This window comes from Hippoglossus stenolepis, chromosome 10 (genome assembly GCF_022539355.2).
Source record: "Hippoglossus stenolepis isolate QCI-W04-F060 chromosome 10, HSTE1.2, whole genome shotgun sequence".
Taxonomy (NCBI): Eukaryota; Metazoa; Chordata; class Actinopteri; order Pleuronectiformes; family Pleuronectidae; genus Hippoglossus; species Hippoglossus stenolepis.
The window spans coordinates 2,667,020-2,680,208 of record NC_061492.1 but is presented as its reverse complement, the minus strand read 5'-3'; the positions used below and the strand labels follow the sequence as shown (position 1 = coordinate 2,680,208).

At 43.3% G+C, this 13,189-nt stretch overlaps 2 protein-coding genes and 1 pseudogene across 2 annotated transcripts; all 3 read left to right on the top strand.

The window, feature by feature from the left end:
• The first annotated feature begins 265 nt into the window (after nucleotides 1–265).
• LOC124852629 lies at nucleotides 266–2,161 on the top strand (annotated as a pseudogene).
• Nucleotides 2,162–6,043: 3,882 nt separating this feature from the next.
• LOC124852628 (nuclear factor 7, brain-like) lies at nucleotides 6,044–7,414 on the top strand. Its single transcript, XM_047341797.1, has one exon. It carries the CDS (start codon nucleotides 6,044–6,046, stop codon nucleotides 7,412–7,414), a length of 1,371 nt encoding a protein of 456 aa, XP_047197753.1.
• A 2,947-nt stretch (nucleotides 7,415–10,361) lies between these two features.
• On the top strand, nucleotides 10,362–11,744 carry LOC118116542 (nuclear factor 7, ovary-like). Its single transcript, XM_035168292.2, has one exon. It carries the CDS (start codon nucleotides 10,362–10,364, stop codon nucleotides 11,742–11,744), a length of 1,383 nt encoding a protein of 460 aa, XP_035024183.2.
• The last annotated feature ends 1,445 nt before the right edge of the window (nucleotides 11,745–13,189 follow it).

Sequence of the window (13,189 nt, the reverse complement as noted above, 5' to 3'; positions counted from 1 at the left end):
TAAAACCATCTTTTAATTTTCTGACATTGTGAACATTTGTTTGCACTTTGCTTCTGTCTCTTTAATAAGACTTCAGCTCTGCAGTTACGTCACAGACTCCCCCGCACTTCCTGTTAATATTTAACTTTCACTTTCACTCTCTAGCAGAACGATCTCTGAATTTTGAACACTCAGCAGATCACAATCATATTCAAGCAGCTATTTTACAACAAGTCTCTTGTCTGTGTGAGCTTGTTGCTGCCAAAGGACTTTGACCAGTTATCAAATCCAAGGCTTGAATTACTTTTTCAATCGTGTCCTGACACACCAGAGAAACCAGGAAGCATCTGTTCCTCCCTGAAGAGACGCAGGCTGAAAACCAGACGATCACATTCACCTTCCAAACCAAACTGAACCAAACCGGACCAAACGTCATGAGTGAGTCCAGCTGCAGGAGAGAAGAGTCAAACTACAACCTGCCGACGCTCCACACACTGACCGTGAGTTTAACAAACACCTCGACTCAGAGTGGAAGTCAATCAATCAATCGATCAAATTTTATTTGTATAGCCATTATTCACAAATCACAACTTGTCTCATAGGGCTTTAACATGGTGTGACATCCTCTGCCCTTAACCTCAACAAGAGTAAGGAAAACTACAAAAAACCTTTTAACAGGGTAAAAGAACGTAGAAACCTCAGAGAGCCACATGTGAGGATCCCTCCCCAGGACGGACAGAAGTGCAATAGATGTCAAATGTAAATGAGAACATCATCAAGATAAAGGTTTTAGCAGCATTGATAAGGGTAAACAAGAAGTGAACCTCAGTGAAGTTCGTGGAGCTGTGACTGACTGACTGTCTGTTTTCAGCTTCACCTGGAGACTCAATGGCTTCCAGATTAGAAGAGGATCTCTGCTGTCCCGTCTGCCAAGATGTCTTCAGAGATCCTGTCATTCTGTTATGTTGCCACAGCTTCTGTAAAGACTGTGTGAACAGCTGGTGGAAAGACAAAGAAGTAAAAGTGTGTCCACTTTGTAAGAGAAGATCTTTAAAGCGTAAACCACCTGGTAACCTGGTGTTGAAGAACGTGTGTGAGACCTTCTTACAGGAGAGAGATCATGATCTCTGCAATCTGCACTCAAAGAAACTCAGACTCTTCTGTCTGGACCATCAGCAGCCAGTGTGTCTCGTCTGCAGAGATTCAGAAAACACACCGCCACAGATTCAGACCCATCGATGAAGCTGCACCACAACACAAGAAGCAGCTTCAGGAAACTCTGGAGCCCTTGAAGGAGAAGTTACAGTGTTTTGAACGTGTTAAAGTAGAGTTTGAACAAACAGCAGAACACATTAAGGTCCAGGCCGGACTCACAGAGACGCAGATCAAGGAGCAGTTTAAAAAGCTTCATCAGTTTCTGGAGGAGGAAGAGGAGGCCAGGATGGCTGCACTGAGGGAGGAAGAGGAGCAGAAGAGTCAGATGATGAAGGAGAAGATTGAGTCTCTGAGCAGAGACATAACGGCTCTTTCAGACACAATCAGAACCACAGAGGACGAGCTGAGAGCTGAAGACGTCTCGTTCCTGCTCAACTACAAGGCTGCAGTGGAACGAGTCCAGCAGCGCCCTGCTGGATGATCCACAGCTGGCCTCAGGAGCTCTGATAGACGAGGCCAAACATCTGGGCAACCTGAGCTTCAACATCTGGAACAAGATGAAGGACGTGGTCTCCTACAGTCCTGTGGTTCTGGACCCAAACTCTGCTCATCCAGTACTCCTCCTGTCTGAAGATCTGACCAGTTTGAGACGAGGAAAGAAACAGAAGCTTCCTGACAATCCAGAGAGGTTTGATTATTACACCTTAGTCCTGGGATCTGAGGGTTTTAACTCAGGGACTCACAGCTGGGACGTCCTGGTTGGAGACAGTACTTACTGGACACTGGGTGTAAGAGCAGAGCCTCTCCAGAGGAAGGAGACAAACCGTCTGGATTATGGGGAATAAGGTTCTATGAAGGTAAATACTCAGCATTGTCACCATCAGCATCATCTGTTCTCTCTGTGCAGAAGATCCAGAGGATCAGAGTGAAACTGGACTGGAACAGAGGAGAACTGTCGTTCTCTGATCCTGATACTAACAAACACATTCACACCTTCACACACACTTTCACTCAGAAGATGTTTCCATACTTTAACACTGGAGATCACTTGAAGCTGTTACCTGTGAATGTCTCTGTGACGCTGGATCAGAGCAGTTAGAGATAAAGATTTTATTCATCATGTTTATTTCTTCAAGAGAAATCTGCTGAATTTAAATGTTAAACTCGTTATTCTAAAGCTTTGTTTATTTCTCCTTTTACTTCTCACTCGTTTTTATTTCTCCTGTCGACTTTTCCACGTGTGTAAAAGATTTCATTATTTTCTGATCTTTATCTTTGGTTTGTTTTTTACTTTCATGGAAAATGTTTTCTATCATTTAGATTTTGTGTGGATCCATGAAGTCCAGCAAACTGATGAAGATCCACATAAAAACACATTTATCAATAACAGCTGATCATTGTTCACATTCAACAAACTTTATTAAAACTCACACATGAGACATGATTCATGTTTAATCACATAAAGTCTGTTCACATATGAAATAATCCAACATATATGAACATTTGTCTGTTTGATGTGATGAAGCCAAAATTATTCTGTCTGTAAAAGTGTTTATTCAACAGCAGCCTAGTGATGTGATTTTAATATTGTGATCAAAATAATAAAAACTATGAAACAGAAACAGAGTTCTGACCTTTTTTAAGTTGAAATGTAAATATAACATTATCTGTCATTAAGTAGGATTTAACACTCAGATAGTTTCAGGTTTTTAAATTGAGTTATATTTACGTTTATTCATGAATTATTACTTATTTAAATGTTGGGACCTAATCGTTGTGAACAATAGTTGGGCCGACATGTGAAGACAAAGCCTGAGACCACATGTCTTCTTTGTTCTGGAGACAAAGACGAGCTTCCAGAACTCAGTCTCCCAGGGTGCTTCAACTTCACACCTAGGTGTGAACCTGCCCCTGGACACAGCTTTCAACCCCTATTGGTCACTGTGTGCCCCCCCGACCCATGAGGTCACCAGGACAATAAAAGCCCAGTTCCCCCTCTTTTCTACTGACCTCTGCAGGAGGAGTAGGTTCCTCTCCCTGCTCCAGCTCCTTTGACCTCCGAGCAGGCCTGCCTGAAGCAGACTGCTAAAACCTTCCAAAAGGCAGGGACACGAGAGCCTGCCTAAGAACTTCAGCACAAGCAATTGGCCACGACACAAAGTCTGACCAGCAGATGCACAACAACAGGAACCACAACCAGTAAGACCAGTTCACTGGACTTTAAACAGCACCTCAAAAAGGACCTTTCCCCCTTTTCATGAACTGGTAACATAACATAGAATCAGACTCTTTCTTTACATGTGTAGCGTGAGGGAAAGCGGGATAGTGAGAAGTTGCCACAAGCCACCTGGGGAGTTTCACCTCCAGGAAATAACAAAAATATTGTAAGTGCAACAGCACAGGTTCGTTTGAATCACGGGGCAAGAGACGTGTTGTACTAATGGAAAAGAACTTTAATATAACAGAATAAATACGAACAAAAGCACAATGAAACAAACAGAATACCAATTAACATATGAAATACAACACTTCTGACAAGAGCAACTACATGGACAGGGCTGGGACTTACCACGGCGACGAGAACCAAAGAAAGAAGGGAAGGATTAATAAACTAGCCACCCGTGACACAGCAAACCAACAAAATGGGTTGTGAAGAAAACACCACCACCAGGAATTGGGTGGCTGCCTCAGGCCCACAGCACCTGACCAACAATAAAAAGATAATTAAAACATGTCAGGGTTGAAAACAACAAAACAAATACAAACCAATATAAACACAATGTAAGTGGGATTAAATGTTACTAAAATCAGGGCGTCCCTCCGTGGTGGTCACTCCACGCGCCGTGAAGGTGTAGTGTGGAGAGCCACGGTGAACGACGATACTTTTAAAAACGACACACTTTTATGGCTCGGACCAAGGAAGTGTGTCATTTTTAAAAGTATCGTCTCGTTCACCGTGGCTCTCCACGCTACGTTAAGACAGTGCAATTTCCAGTAAAGCCAGAACACGGTTCCAGTAAAGCCAGAACACAGTTCCAGTAAAGCCAGAACACAGTTCCAGTAAAGCCAGAACACAGTTCCAGTAAAGCCAGAACACAGTTCCAGTAAAGCCAGAACACAGTTCCAGTAAAGCCAAAACAGCAGGTCCGTCCAAGGCATGGTGGCCAATGACGGCCGACGAAGGAGCAGGGCCTCACCCTGTCAAGCCAAGGCACAGTCACAGCAACCCGGAGGGTAGGAGTCTCCCCAGCCGTAGCTGAATCCAGCAAGCAGACCCGCAACTGCACCCCGAAGGTCCCCTGGCGGAGCGATCCCACGCCAGCGGTCAGTCACACTGCGTATGGGGGGGATATTTAAGGGAGGCGCTGGCTGTTGCACAAACACACCAAACTCTGCCGCGGCTACAGAAGTAGCTCTTCCACGCTATCCAAGACCCACCAGAGAGGAGCGGAAACGGAAGGAGGGCGAGCCAAGCAAGGCCGCCTCCTTAAATACGGGGCGCCTGACGTCGCCTAGCGACCAGTGCGCCATTAGAACAGGTAAAGTGCCGCGCAGCGGCAGGGAGGGAGCGCGCATCTGGCTGCACATGTAACTAACTACTTCCTCTGACCCGGCACCAACACCTCACACAGTCCTCTCCCCAACACACACATGTGATCTCAGCCCCTTGATCCCAACACTCCAGGGGGTCTTTTGTCTTCATAGTGGCCAGCCGCCATTTTGAAACCACACTTTGTAACACACACACACACACACACACACACACACACACACACACACACACACACACACACACACACACACACACACACACACACACACGTATATGGTAAGTTCACCTCGTTAGTTTGTGTGTTTATATTTTTATTTTTTTCAGAATAAATGTTTTTCTTAAGCATAAATGTTGTCTTCATTAATGTTGCATAAGTGTGAAGTTTTCCAACCTCTGAACACCATATCCTTCATCTTTACTAACTACTGACGTGGTCATTTTGGTTAAAGTTAATAATTTAATTATTCATCAAAGTTCCAAATTTGTAGTTAGTACTTTCATGAGACTTAATCAATAAATTGTCTCTTTTCCTTCTTTGAAGGCTGGTGCCCTGAGGTAGCTTTAATGTAAACTAAAGTTATTATTTAATATTAATATTAAATATGTTTCTGATAGCCACATTTATTGAATGCCCAAAGTCACACCATATAATGCTGTCACACTTAAGGTATAATAATCACAACAAAATGTACAATCATTTGATGATGTCATACTTTTTACTGCACTCACAAACAAATTAATGAGCAAACTTGAGCTGATTTGAATTTTATAAAACCATCTTTTAATTTTCTGACATTGTGAACATTTGTTTGCACTTTGCTTCTGTCTCTTTAATGAGACTTCAGCTCTGCAGTTACGTCACAGACTCCCCCCCGCACTTCCTGTTAATATTTAACTTTCACTTTCACTCTCTAGCAGAACGATCTCTGAATTTTGAACACTCAGCAGATCACAATCATATTCAAGCAGCTATTTTACAACAAGTCTCTTGTCTGTGTGAGCTTGTTGCTGCCAAAGGACTTTTGACCAGTTATCAAATCCAAGGCTTGAATTACTTTTTACAATCGTGTCCTGACACACCAGAGAAACCAGGAAGCATCTGTTCCTCCCTGAAGAGACGCAGGCTGAAAACCAGACGATCACATTCACCTTCCAAACCAAACTGAACCAAACCAGACCAAACGTCCTGAGTGACTCCAGCTACAGGAGAGAAGAGTCAAACTACAACCTGCCGACGCTCCACACACTGACCGTGAGTTTAACAAACACCTCGACTCAGAGAGGAAGTAAACCTCAGTGAACCACGTGGAGCTGTGACTGACTGACTGTCTGTTTTCAGCTTCACCTGGAGACTCAATGGCTTCCAGATTAGAAGAGGATCTCTGCTGTGCCGTCTGCCAAGATGTCTTCAGAGATCCTGTCATTCTGTCATGTAGCCACAGCTTCTGTAAAGACTGTGTGAAGAGCTGGTGGAAAGACAAAGAAGTAAAAGTGTGTCCACTTTGTAAGAGACGATCTTTAAAGCGTAAACCACCTGGTAACCTGGTGTTGAAGAATGTGTCTGAGACCTTCTTACAGGAGAGAGATCATGCTCTCTGCAATCTGCACTCAAAGAAACTCAGACTCTTCTGTCTGGACCATCAGCAGCCAGTGTGTCTCGTCTGCAGAGATTCAGAAAAACACACCGACCACAGATTCAGACCCATCGATGAAGCTGCACAACAACACAAGAAGCAGCTTCAGGAAACTCTGGAGCCCTTGAAGAAGAAGTTACAGTGTTTTGAACGTGTTAAAGTAGAGTTTGAACAAACAGCAGAACACATTAAGGTCCAGGCCGGACTCACAGAGACGCAGATCAAGGAGCAGTTTAAAAAGCTTCATCAGTTTCTGGAGGAGGAAGAGGAGGCCAGGATGGCTGCACTGAGGGAGGAAGAGGAGCAGAAGAGTCAGATGATGAAGGAGAAGATTGAGTCTCTGAGCAGAGACATAACGACTCTTTCAGACACAATCAGAACCACAGAGGACGAGCTGAGAGCTGAAGACGTCTCGTTCCTGCTCAACTACAAGGCTGCAGTGGAACGAGTCCAGCAGCGCCCCCTGCTGGATGATCCACAGCTGGCCTCAGGAGCTCTGATAGATGAGGCCAAACATCTGGGCAACCTGAGCTGCAACATCTGGAACAAGATGAAGGACGTGGTCTCCTACAGTCCTGTGGTTCTGGACCCAAACTCTGCTCATCCAGGACTCGTCCTGTCTGAAGATCTGACCAGTTTGAGAGGAGGAGAGAAACAGAAGCTTCCTGACAATCCAGAGAGGTTTGATCAATACATCTCAGTCCTGGGATCTGAGGGTTTTAACTCAGGGACTCACAGCTGGGACGTCCTGGTTGGAGACAGTACACGCTGGTCACTGGGTGTAAGAGCAGAGTCTGCCCAGAGGAAGGGAGACAAACTGTCTGAATCATGGAGAATAAGGTTCTTTGCAGGTATATACTTTGCAGAGTCACCATCAGCATCATCTGTTCTCTCTGTGCAGAAGATCCAGAGGATCAGAGTGAAACTGGACTGGAACAGAGGAGAACTGTCGTTCTCTGATCCTGATACTAACAAACACATTCACACCTTCACACACACTTTCACTCAGAAGATGTTTCCATACTTTAACACTGGAGATCACTTGAAGCTGTTACCTGTGAATGTCTCTGTGATGCTGGATCAGAGCAGTTAGAGATAAAGATTTTATTCATCATGTTTATTTCTTCAAGAGAAATCTGCTGAATTTAAAAGTTAAACTCGTTATTCTAAAGCTTTGTTTATTTCTCCTTTTACTTCTCACTCATTTTTATTTCTCCTGTCGACTTTTCCACATGTGTAAAAAGATTTCATTATTTTCTGATCTTTATCTTTGGTTTGTTTTTTACTTTCATGGAAAATGTTTTCTATCATTTAGATTTTGTGTGGATCCATGAAGTCGAGCAAACTGATGAAGATCCACATAAAAACACATTTATCAATAACAGCTGATCATTGTTCACATTCAACAAACTTTATTAAAACTCACACATGAGACATGATTCATGTTTAATCACATAAAGTCTGTTCACATGAAATAATTCAACATATATGAACATTTGTCTGTTTGATGTGATGAAGCCAAAATGATTCTGTCTGTAAAAGTGTTTATTCAACAGCAGCCTAGTGATGTGATTTTAATATTGTGATCAAAATAATAAAAACTATGAAACCGAAACAGAGTTCTGACCTTTTTTAAGTTGAAATGTAAATATAACATTATCTGTCATTAAGTAGGATTTAACACTCAGATAGTTTCAGGTTTTTAAATTGAGTTATATATACGTTTATTCATGAATTATTACTTATTTAAATGTTGGGAGCTAATAGTTGTGAACAATAGTTGGGCCTACATGTGAAGACAAAGCCTGAGACCACATGTCTTCTTTGTTCTGGGGACAAAGATGAGCTTCCAGAACTCAGTCTCCCAGGGTGCTTCAACTTCACACCTCGGTGTGAACCTGCCCCTGGACACAGCTTTCAACCCCTATTGGTCACTGTGTGCCCCCCCGACCCATGAGGTCACCAGGACAATAACAGCCCAGTTCCCCCTGTTTTCTACTGACCTCTGCAGGAGGAGTAGGTTCCTCTCCCTGCTCCAGCTCCTTTGACCTCCGAGCAGGCCTGCCTGAAGCAGACTGCTGAAACCTTCCAAAAGGCAGGGACACGAGAGCCTGCCTAAGAACTTCAGCACAAGCAATTGGCCACGACACAAAGTCTGACCATCAGATACACAACAACAGGAGCCACAACCAGCAAGACCAGTTCACTGGACTTTAAACAGCACCTCAAAAAGGACATTTCCCCCGTTTCATGAACTGGAAACATAACATAGAATCAGACTCTTTCTTTACATGTGTAGCGTGAGGGAAAGCGGGGATAGTGAGAAGTTGCCACAATGCCACCTGGGGAGTTTCACCTCCAGGAAATAACAAAAATATTGTAAGTGCAACAGCACAGGGAGGCGCTGGCTGTTGCACAAACACGCCAAACTCCGCCGCGGCTACAGAAGTAGCTCTTCCACGCTATCCAAGACCCACCGGAGAGGAGCGGAAACGGAAGGAGGGCGAGCCAAGCAAGGCCGCCTCCTTAAATACGGGGCGCCTGACGTCGCCTAGCGACCAGCGCGCCATTAGAACAGGTAAAGTGCCGCGCAGCGGCAGGGAGGGAGCGCGCATCTGGCTGCACATGTAACTAACTACTTCCTCTGACCCGGCACCAACACCTCACACAGTCCTCTCCCCAACACACACATGTGATCTCAGCCCCTTGATCCCAACACTCCAGGGGGTCTTTTGTCTTCATAGTGGCCAGCCGCCATTTTGAAACCACACTTTGTAACTCACTCACACACACACACACACACACACACACACACACACACACACACACACACACACACACACACTCACACACACACTCACACACACTCACACACACACACACACACACACACACACACACACACACACTCACACACACACACACACACACTCACACACACACACAAATTCACATGTATATAGTAAGTTCACCTCGTTAGTTTGTGTGTTTATATTTTTATTATTTTCATAATAAATGTTTTTCTTAAACACAAATGTTGTCTTCATTAATGTTGCATAAGTGTGAAGTTTTCCAACCTCTGAACACCATATCCTTCATCTTTGCTACTGACGTGGTCATTTTGGTTAAAGTTAATAATTTAATTATTCATCAAAGTTCCAAATTTGTAGTTAATACTTTAATGAGACTTAATCAATAAATTGTCTCTTTTCCTTCTTTGAAGGCTGGTGCCCTGAGGTAGATTTAATGTAAACTAAAGTTATTATTTAATATTAATATTAAATATGTTTCTGATAGCCACATTTATTGAATGCCCAAAGTCACACCATATAATGCTGTCACACTTAAGGTATAATAATCACAACAAAATGTACAATCATTTGATGATGTCATACTTTTTACTTCACTCACAAACAAATTAATGAGCAAACTTGAGCTGATTTGAATTTATGAAACCATCTTTTAATTTTCTGACATTGTGACCATTTGTTTGCACTTTGCTTCTGTCTTTTTAATGTGACTTCAGCTCTGCAGTTACGTCACAGACTCCCTCCTCTGCACTTCCTGTTAATATTTAACTTTCACTTTCACTCTCTAGCAGAACGATCTCTGAACTTTGAACACTCAGCAGATCACAAACATATTCAAGCAGCTATTTTACAACTAAGTCTCTTGTCTGTGTGAGCTTGTTGCTGCCAAATGACTTTTGACCAGTTATCAAATCCAAGGCTTGAATTACTTTTTAAAATTGTGTCCTGACACACCAGAGAAACCAGGAAACATCTGTTCCTCCCTGAAGAGACGCAGGCTGAAAACCAGACGATCACATTCACCTTCCAGACCAAACTAAACCAAACCAGACCAAACGTCCTGAGTGAGTCCAGCTACAGGAGAGAAGAGTCAAACTACAACCTGCCGACGCTCCACACACTGACCGTGAGTTTAACAAACACCTCGACTGAGAGAGGAAGTAAACCTCAGTGAACCACGTGGAGCTGTGACTGACTGACTGTCTGTTTTCAGCTTCACCTGGAGACTCAATGGCTTCCAGATTAGAAGAGGATCTCTGCTGTGCCGTCTGCCGTGATGTCTTCAGAGATCCTGTCATTCTGTTATGTAGCCACAGCTTCTGTAAAGACTGTTTGAAGAGCTGGTGGAAAGACAAAGAAGTAAAAGTGTGTCCACTTTGTAAGAGACGATCTTTAAAGCGTAAACCACCTGGTAACCTGGTGTTGAAGAACGTGTGTGAGACCTTCTTACAGGAGAGAGATAAGAGCTCTTCACATGATCTCTGCAGTCAGCACTCAGAGAAACTCAGACTCTTCTGTCTTGACCATCATCAGCCAGTGTGTCTCGTCTGCAGAGATTCAGAAAAACACACCGACCACAGAATCAGACCCATCGATGAAGCTGCACCACAACACAAGAAGCAGCTTCAGGAAACTCTGGAGCCCTTGAAGAAGAAGTTACAGTGTTTTGAACGTGTTAAAGTAGAGTTTGAACAAACAGCAGAACACATTAAGGTCCAGGCCGGACTCACAGAGACGCAGATCAAGGAGCAGTTTAAAAAGCTTCATCAGTTTCTGGAGGAGGAAGAGGAGGCCAGGATGGCTGCACTGAGGGAGGAAGAGGAGCAGAAGAGTCGGATGATGAAGGAGAAGATTGAGTCTCTGAGCAGAGACATTACGGCTCTTTCAGACACAATCAGAACCACAGAGGACGAGCTGAGAGCTGAAGACGTCTCGTTCCTGCTCAACTACAAGGCTGCAGTGGAACGAGTCCAGCAGCGCCCCCTGCTGGATGATCCACAGCTGGCCTCAGGAGCTCTGATAGACGAGGCCAAACATCTGGGCAACCTGAGCTTCAACATCTGGAACAAGATGAAGGACGTGGTCTCCTACAGTCCTGTGGTTCTGGACCCAAACTCTGCTCATCCTGTATTCGTCCTGTCTGAAGATCTGACCAGTTTGAGAGGAGGAAAGAAACAGAAGCTTCCTGACAATCCAGAGAGGTTTGATCAATACGCCTTAGTCCTGGGATCTGAGGGTTTTAACTCAGGGACTCACAGCTGGGACGTCCTGGTTGGAGACAGTACACGCTGGTCACTGGGTGTAAGAGCAGAGTCTGTCCAGAGGAAGGGAGAGAATCTATCTGGATACTGGAGAATAGGGTTCTATGCAGGTAAATACTCAGCATGGTCACCATCAGCATTATCTGTTCTCTCTGTGCAGAAGATCCAGAGGATCAGAGTGAAACTGGACTGGAACAGAGGAGAACTGTCGTTCTCTGATCTTGATACTAACAAACACATTCACACCTTCACACACACTTTCACTCAGAAGATGTTTCCATACTTTAACACTGGAGATCACTTGAAGCTGTTACCTGTGAATGTCTCTGTGACGCTGGATCAGAGCAGTTAGAGAGAAAGATTTTATTCATCATGTTTATTTCTTCAAGAGAAATCTGCTGAATTTAAATGTTAAACTCGTTATTCTAAAGCTTTGTTTATTTCTCCTTTTACTTCTCACTCATTTTTATTTCTCCTGTCGACTTTTCCACGTGTGTAAAAAGATTTCATTATTTTCTGATCTTTATCTTTGGTTTTTTTTTTATTTTCATGTGTAATGGGGTCAATCCTTAATAAAAAGGTTTAGCTAAAACAGGATAGTTTTAGCAGTGTCACTTTCCCAGTTATGCTTACATGTCATTGTAGATATAAAATCACAGCTCTAATTAACCTGACAGGACGGCGATGCCTATTGGATGAGGGGAGTTGGCGAAGTTTATTCAGGGACACCGTAGTCGCCCTCTCTCTCTCTCTCCACTGCCGGTCCTGTGAGGAAGTGTAGCGTGGGCGCAGCAGGTGTGGACGCCAATTGTTTGTTGTGAGCCCAGCGTACAGCTGTGTGTGTGTGAGAGACGGTATCAGCGTCGCCATACAGGCACGCTGTAATAATCTCCAGTCAGCGTGTACACACAAACTAATGGGAACGATACTTTACTTGTCGTCAAGACAATAAGGACGGCGTGGGTCTCTGCTTTATTTTAATGAATTGAAGGGCTGCCTTCAGGCAGAATATTTACGGTCACTGTTTTTTCCCACATTTAGATTTCATTTACATTATTTGGCCTTGTTTAGATTTAGTTTCTTTCTGATTAATTGGTTTGATTTCTGGTTTCTTTGTTATATTTTATTTTGTTCTTTGTTCTATGGGTAATGTGCAATATGGTTGACGGGTACTGTGAAATCCTGGTTTAATGGCTTGAATATTGGTGAGTTATTGGCTCTGTAAACTAGAGGCCCTCTTCTGTTATTTCATTGTATAATATCGCTTGCAGTGATAATCCACTGGTGCAATCACACCAGTGTTGGGATTCTTAAAGTGTGCTGTGCTTGTTTTATGCATGATATTTTAGCTTTGTTAAATTGGGTCTGGAGCCTTTAACTTCTCTCTTGTTAATCTGTTATTTATATCAAGTACAGGCCAGTAATCCATACTTTGCACATGATCCTGTGCTGTTTGATCAGTCTTTTTAAATCCTTTGTCCAACTTGAATAAATTGTCTATTTCTGGAATCATCAGCCTCACGTCCCGTTTATTCTGGATATATGTGGTGAACCCGATTGGCATTCAACTGTCACACTAAACTTTTGACCACTACACATGGAAAATGTTTTCTATCATTTAGATTTTGTGTGGATCCATGAAGTCGAGCAAACTGATGAAGATCCACATAAAAACACATTCATCAATAACAGCTGATCATTGTTCACATTCAACAAACTTTATTAAAACTCACACATGAGACATGATTCATGTTTAATCACATAAAGTCTGTTCACATATGAAATAATTCAACATAT

What these genes read in the sequence shown, in the direction of transcription:
- LOC124852628 (XM_047341797.1), top strand. Translation starts at nt 6,044, where the DNA reads ATGGCTTCCAGATTAGAAGAGGATCTCTGCTGTGCCGTCTGCCAAGAT.
- LOC118116542 (XM_035168292.2), top strand. Translation starts at nt 10,362, where the DNA reads ATGGCTTCCAGATTAGAAGAGGATCTCTGCTGTGCCGTCTGCCGTGAT.